The 6617-nt window shown below is 68.3% G+C and overlaps 1 protein-coding gene across 2 annotated transcripts; it reads left to right on the top strand.

The window, feature by feature from the left end:
- Positions 1 to 393: 393 nt before the first annotated feature.
- CHMP6 (charged multivesicular body protein 6) lies at positions 394 to 6343 on the top strand. 2 transcript variants are annotated; one of them, XM_032870423.1, is made up of 8 exons: positions 394 to 525; positions 2612 to 2721; positions 2881 to 2968; positions 3049 to 3135; positions 3931 to 3996; positions 4180 to 4260; positions 5136 to 5190; positions 5711 to 6342. In XM_032870423.1, exons 1-8 carry the CDS (start codon positions 463 to 465, stop codon positions 5764 to 5766), a joined length of 606 nt encoding a protein of 201 aa, XP_032726314.1. In that variant the 5' UTR covers positions 394 to 462; the 3' UTR covers positions 5767 to 6342. The 2 variants fall into 2 exon arrangements, with proteins under 2 accessions (XP_032726314.1, XP_032726315.1); XM_032870424.1 differs by lacking the exon at positions 394 to 525 and adding an exon at positions 1851 to 1944 and having other exon boundaries at positions 5711 to 6343.
- Positions 6344 to 6617: the final 274 nt, after the last annotated feature.

Below are 6617 nucleotides of genomic sequence, written 5' to 3'. Positions count from 1 at the left end.
GAGCAGGGCGCAGGCCCGGCGGACGGCCCGGTAGCCGTCGCACACACCTGGAAGCCCGCAGGCCGGACACAGGATCACTGAGCGCGGCACTTCGTGGCCCGCACCCGCCGGGGCGCAGGGGCTCGCGCACAAGGCTTCCGGCCCCCGGCTACCTCGCAAGGATCCCCCCTACACGGGAGACGGCAACTCTGAGTCTTAGTCTGCAGCTGCAGGGCACTCCGGAGAGCACGCGAAATGCGCCATTTAGCACTGCGCAGGCCCGACCGGCAGCGCCCTCGAGCCGCGGTCGCCGTCTCCGGCGAGGGCGGATCCGAATCCCTGGACCGCCCGCCGCACGCCCGCACGCGCTTCGCCTTCTGCGGCGCCTGGCCTCGCGCGGCCGCCGTCGGGGGCGGGGCTTCGGTACGGAGGCCGCGAGGGCGGCGAGGGGGCGCGGCGGGCGGGGCCGCGGGCCGGGGCGCCATGGGCAACCTGTTCGGCCGCAAGAAGCAGAGCCGGGTCACCGAGCAAGACAAGGCCGTCCTGGTGAGAGCGGGCCCCGCGGCGACGGCGGGGGACAGCGAGGCAGGGCTGCGCGGCCCCCGGGAGGGCCTGCCGCTCCGCCGGGCGGGCTTCTGGCCGCGGGTGGCGACGCCGGACCGCGGGCGGCTGGCGACCCGGGCGGAGGCGGGACGGGGCCGCGGGGTCGGGGCGGCGCGGAGAGTCGCGCGGTGTCGCAGCCGCTCTCGGTCTGCGGGCGAGCGCGCGCTGCAGGGGGCAGGCGCCGCGGCCCGGGAGGGGGGCCGGTCCCGCCGGGTGGTCGGGCGCCTCGGAGTCTCGGAGCCCCGGAGCCCCGCGGGAGCGCCGCGCTGCCAGCCCCGCACATGGCGGCCCGCGGTGCGGGCGTGCGGACCCCGGCTGCCCCGCGGCGCACTCGGTCTCCGCGGCCCGGACGCAGGACGGCCTAGGAGGGACAGCGCGTCGGAAGCGCCAAGAGGGGTGGCCGCGGACGCCGCCCCGCGTACCCTCGCTCGCGCTCCAGCCAGCCCGGCGGGCGGCCCGGCGTCGGGTCTGAGAGAAACGGGCTCAGTCTCAGGCGGCCTCGCGCTGGCTGCAGGGACCTCCTGTCCTAAAGGTCCTTGACTGAGGCTCCCCAGATGGAGCCGCGTCTGGCACGGGTGTCCCTGGAGGAAACCCTAGGAGCGGGGGTGCTGCCCGGGGGCGCGCGCTGGGCTCTGCGGAGGCGGGGACGCGCCTGGCGGACACCCGCCGCGAGCAGCCCCCGCGGTTCTCTCCTCCTTCCAAGGACCCACCTCTGGGCTTCTCTTCAAGGAGGCCCTTGTCCTGGCCGGGAGCCCTGTTGGGCGTGCCCAGACCGGAGCAGCGCGGTCCGCGCACAATAAACCCGACGACTGGCCGGTCCCTCGGATGTAAAGCTGGGAACTCCCGGCCCGGGCGCCGTCTGCCCCGTGACCCTCCGCCGCCGCGTCTGGTTTCCCTAAGCACCTGCGTCCTGCGGCTGGTCTTCGGTGCTCTGCACAAACCCGGCTGGGACAGTGGCCCTGGGCGGGGGTGGGTGCCCACCTCCGGGGAGGATCGGCGGCCAGAGCGGAGACGACGGCACGTAGGCTGGCCACCCTGTCTGCCGGGAGAGTGGGCACCTGCCACTGCGGCAAGGAGAGTACGCAGCCGGCACCCAGCCCGCCCCACCGGCCATGTGGCGCCCTGGGCAGGTGCTGAGGAGGCATGCTGTGGAGGGAGCCGTGAAGCGGGTCCCTGCAGACACGTCTACACTGGCGGATGATTTCTTACTACACCGAGTCTTACAGGTGTACCGACCTTTTCATTTAACTTGATTAACTCAGGGCAATCGTTCCTAAAGATCGAAGGCCACATAGGAGAAATGCCCTGTGCCCGCATGCGCTCACCGTAGCGTCCTCTGAAATGGTGAAATTTGAAAGAAATGTGAGTGGTCTAGACTAGGGCAGGATTGACTGACACGGTAAATGCCCCCCAACCCCGTCCCTTCTGGGACAGCACCCGGGGTCCCAGCTGCTTGGCACGATCACGCAAACACTTCACTCGAACGTGGCGGCGGCTGTGAGCAAAGGCACAGTGATGAGCGGCAGAGGCAGAGGGGCTGCACACTTCGGGGACCCGTCTGAAGCCGGCAGAGCCGGGCTGCAAGGCCCCAAACCCTCGCTGTGGCTGGGTGGGCCGGTGGCTCGCCGGGGCCCTTCTGGGTTGTCTCTGAACCCTGGAGGCAGTGGCGGCACTCTGACCTGCCCCCTCCCCAGCACCCACAGCCATGCTGTGCAGTGACGCCGCTAAGAACAGGCTCTCCATCTCAGCGCTGTGGACCCTGGGGCTGGCTGCCCCTCTCTGTGGGGTGTCCTGGGCCTTGCAGGATGCCGGGCAGCACCCCTGGCCTCCACCCCATGGTGCCAGGAGCATGCCCCCCACCCAGGGGTGACAGCCATAAATGTCGCCAGCCCTTGCCCCATGTGCCCTTTGTCCCCACGGAGAACTCTGTGTTAGAGGGTGTGCCGCAGGGGCGGCCGCAAGGGTGCTGCATGGTGGGCGCAGGGCCCGGCGCAGCTGGGCGTGTGCTGACCCAGGCCTGCTCTCGCAGCAACTGAAGCAGCAGCGGGACAAGCTGAAGCAGTGCCAGAAGAGGGTCACCCAGCAGCTGGAACGCGAGCGCGAGATCGCCAGGCAGCTCCTGCGGGACGGGAAGAAGGAGTAAGTGGGGCCCAGGGCAGGCTGGGCAAGAAGGGGCTTCAGTCCCCCATGGGTCTGCAGCTGGGGGTGGGAGGGGTAGGCCCAGGAGGCCAGTCCACGCCCGGCAAGGCCCCAACAGGCATGCTGGCCACTGGGTCACCGAGCGGGTTCCCTCCGCAGACGGGCCAAGCTGCTGCTTAAGAAGAAGCGATATCGGGAGCAGCTTCTGGACAAGACAGAAAACCAGATCACCAGCCTGGAAACAATGGTCGGTGCAGCGGGCGGTGGGGGGGGGGGCGGGGAGGGGCAGACACCTGACGGCTGGGTCTGCCTCGACATCCTCCCCAGGTCCAGAGCATCGAGTTCACCCAGATTGAGATGAAGGTGGTCGAAGGGCTGCGGATTGGAAACGAGTGTCTGAAAAAGATGCACCAGGTGGGTCCTGGCAGGGCCGGGGGCAGAAAGGAAGGGGAGCTGGGTGAACGAGGGGACGGGCTTGTGCCCCAGGCCACACCTATGCCCAGGCCATGGGCTGGGAGCAGCTGGTGCCAGCCGGGAACGTGGGAAAGCCGGTGCTACCAGGAGGCGGCGATGGTGGCGGACACACTCAGGGTATTGACCTGAGAGTGCGGTGATGGGCGCAGAGCAGAAATTGGGTCCACAGATGCTTATGTGACTGGAAGAGTCGTCCGGTGAGGGTGCACGGAGGGTGTGGTGGACTCACTGGGAGGGCTTCCTGGAGGAGGTGAATACAGCCTTGTCACAGGATGCGGCATAGAGGTGGTGGCAAGAGGAGGGGAGAGGCCGTGCCCCAGCCCGCCCTGATCTCCTGGTGAGGGGACAGCGGGGGCCACACAGAGCGCCCCAGCCACCAGCTGCTCTGCCCATCCGTCCAGTGTGTACCTGCGGGTCCAGCAGAGGCTCGTCTTTGAACCCAAACGAGATCAAGTCAGCCGCTCTGAGAAAGTTTCTGACACCTTCCTGCTTATTTCTGCCTCGACCTCCTAGGGCTGGGTGAGGTGCCGGAGGTCTGGGGCGAAGGGCCGGCAGGCGTCTGAGCGGAGCAGTGGGGGCCGAGCTCCGGAGTCTCTGCCCAGGCCCAGCCCACGCAGAGACAAGCGGAACCGTGTCGTGTTGCGCGCGCCTGGCTGGTGCCCCCCGGTCCGGGTGGCCTTACCACCAGGGCTTCTGCCAGGGCCTCGCTGACGAGACTCCCTCCAAACCGATTAGGTGATGTCCATAGAGGAAGTGGAGCGGATACTGGAGGAGACGCAGGAGGCCGTGGAGTACCAGCGGGTAGGTGCTGCTGGGCCACGGGGGCCACCTGCCGCCTGCGTGAGTGCCCAGCGGCCGCCCTCGAGGGCCGCGCCTGCCCGTGCCGGTGGTGGTCAGCTTTTCTCAAGTGGGGGGGGCTTGGGCCACGGGCGGCCTCCTAACCCAGCCTGGCCCCGGTCCTCACCTCTGCTTCTCCTCTCGCAGCAAATAGACGAGCTCTTGGCCGGAAGCTTCACTCAGGAGGATGAAGACGCCATCCTGGAGGAGCTGAACGCAATCACTCAGGTAATAGGACCTCCCAGAGCCGGGCACGGTCCCTCGGGCGACGGGACCCCAGGCGGCTTCTGCCCGTGGTGGCCACTGGTCTTGGGGAGCACAGTCCTGTCGTTGCGGCCGGTGTTCCTGAAACGACTAGCATTTGTGCTGCACCGAGGCCCGTCTCCTCGTGGGCCTGGCTGACCGCAGGGAGAAGCCGGCCCCGGGAGACGGTTTCGTGCGCTGCCCACCCGAGGAGGTTGCTGGAGGCTGGGGCCGCCCGGAACCCGGCGGCCGGGACAGCGCAGAGATGCTGACCTCCGGCTCCGTCGGCCCCTCCAGAGGACAGAGTGTGGTTTTGTGATCTCAGGGGGGCCTTTTGCTCGCTGTCGCGCGCAGGGCCCGCACACGTAACCCTGGACGCCGCTGACGTCGTCTCACGTAGGCCTGAGGCCTGTGTCCGCTCCCTGGCTGAGCGCTCTCCGTCTCTGGGCCACCGCCCCGGGGCGCCGCATTCTCCCCGTGCCCCCCGCCTGCCGCTCCCCGGACCCGCGGGACGAGCACTAGCGAGCGTCGCTGCTCTGCACTTTGGTGTCCCGTGGGCGCTGCCTCCTGGTGTCCTTCCCCCCGAGGGCCCGAATGCCCCAAGCCATGAGGGGTGCCCCTGGGGCCGGGCAGCTCTACCACAGACCTGCCCTCGAGCGAGCACAGCGGGCGCCTCTGTGGCTCCGGGGCTCGTGCGCATACGTGTGCCCAAGTGCATGGCCAGGTTCGGAGCGGAGATCACCCGGGAAGCCCCCTGGGGCGACTGAGGTCTCAGCGGTGCCAGCCGCTGTGGGGGCTTCAGCGTGGGGGACTTCCCGCCCCGACGGCGTCCTGTAACCTCTGCCCTCTGTTTCTTGTAGGAGCAGATAGAGCTCCCAGAGGTTCCTTCTGAGCCCCTTCCCGAAAAGAAACCAGGTACGCTTCTCGTCCTGCCTTTGGAGAACAGGGAGTTCTAGAACAAAGCAAAATGCCTGGGCCACAAGGTCTTCCCTTCCCCCCTTTCCACTCGGTGAAAGTCGGTTCCTACCTCCCCAGCGGGGCAGGTAAGCACAGGCCTCGCTCTGGGGTTGGGCCCGGGGCTCCAGGATGGGGTGACCTTCTCGAGCCTGACCCCGTTCAGAGAGGCGTAGCCCACAAGCAGAGCTGGGAAAAGGCCATGTCCAGCCCAGGACAAGCCATCCTCTAGACAGCAGGGCCCTCTGGGGCCACTTCCTGCTGGGGCCCCGTGTGGCTGGTGGTCCCTCCACGTTTCTTCCTGCCCCTCTCCCTGACCCTCCCTCACGTCAGGCCCCCTGCCTGCACCTCGGGCCCCGCAGGCCCCGTCCAGAGCACGCTGTCCTGGGTCCTGGCTCCTTACCACCTCCCCTCCTACTCTGGAAGTTTCTGCTTCTCGGGTCTGATCTCCTCGGCCAACACCGCTTTCTTTCCTCCACAGAGAAAGTCCCCCGCGAGGCCAAGCCCAGGCAGGTGGAGCTGGTGGCGGCCTCGTAACTCGGCCTCCTCTCACGGACTGGCGGGGACTCCCCAGAGCCTGGGGGCCACAGAGTTTGGGTGCGTGGCCAGCCCTGACCCGGTTCCCGGGAGGCCGGCGCCAGGCCAGGCCGGTCAGGTGCTGATGGCGCAGCGTGGCACACGGGGCTTGGTACCAGGAGGGCTCTGCGGAGCATTTCCCTGGCGCTGCGGCCTTGCTCTCGTTTCTGGATTAAATGGCAACATTCAGACCCTCCAGCCACATGCAGCTTCTGACGCTGCAGCTCCCACGCGGCCACAGGCAGGCCCAAGGCTCCTGGTGCTGGCCACGCTCCTGTCCCCGGCCCTGCAAGGCTCCGCGGGCCGCCTTCTCCGCAGCTTGCTGTCTTCTTGGGAGGGCGCGTCGAACCTGGCTTCCTTGCCCGCCCCTCCCTCACTTCTTCCTGCTGCTCCCGTCGGCTGGCCGGGGCTTCAGTTAGGGAGTCCCTGCCTTGGCCTGGCTTCCTGACCTGCCCAGTCTCCCCATCGGTTTGGGGCTGGAAACCTCCCTCTTCTGTGTCGATGTTCGGCGGTGTTGGGCTGGCGGGGGTGGACACACCCCTGCTGGGCTGATGGCGGCCGAGCCCCGACTGGTCCTTGGCACCAGCGGGAGATCAGCCCCGCTGCAAAGGGACATTCCTGGGGAGCCAGTGGTCTCCCTAGGATTCCCGGAGGTGCTGACAGGCCTGCTCGGGGGGTGCGCACCTGCTGGGCCCCCGGGGCGCTCCAACGGGGCAGATGCTGTCGGGGGTGGTCGCGGCTCTCTGGCTGACGGCTCATCTTGGTATTAGACAATCCTGATGACGTCTCCCCCTCCCACCTGGAACAGAAAG

This window comes from Lontra canadensis, unplaced genomic scaffold, assembly GCF_010015895.1.
Source record: "Lontra canadensis isolate GAN:19392208 unplaced genomic scaffold, GSC_riverotter_1.0 scaffold41, whole genome shotgun sequence".
Classification (NCBI taxonomy): Eukaryota; Metazoa; Chordata; class Mammalia; order Carnivora; family Mustelidae; genus Lontra; species Lontra canadensis.
The sequence above is the reverse complement of the archived record's forward strand: the minus strand, read 5'-3'. Positions and strand labels throughout refer to the sequence as shown.

Bases quoted from the DNA above. Each gene is read 5' to 3' on its own strand.
- CHMP6 (XM_032870423.1), top strand. From the start codon at position 463: ATGGGCAACCTGTTCGGCCGCAAGAAGCAGAGCCGGGTCACCGAGCAA. The intron at 3,136-3,930 runs GTGGGTCCTGGC...CAAACCGATTAG, and splicing joins GTCTGAAAAAGATGCACCAG to GTGATGTCCATAGAGGAAGT. The intron at 4,261-5,135 runs GTAATAGGACCT...TGTTTCTTGTAG, and splicing joins AGCTGAACGCAATCACTCAG to GAGCAGATAGAGCTCCCAGA.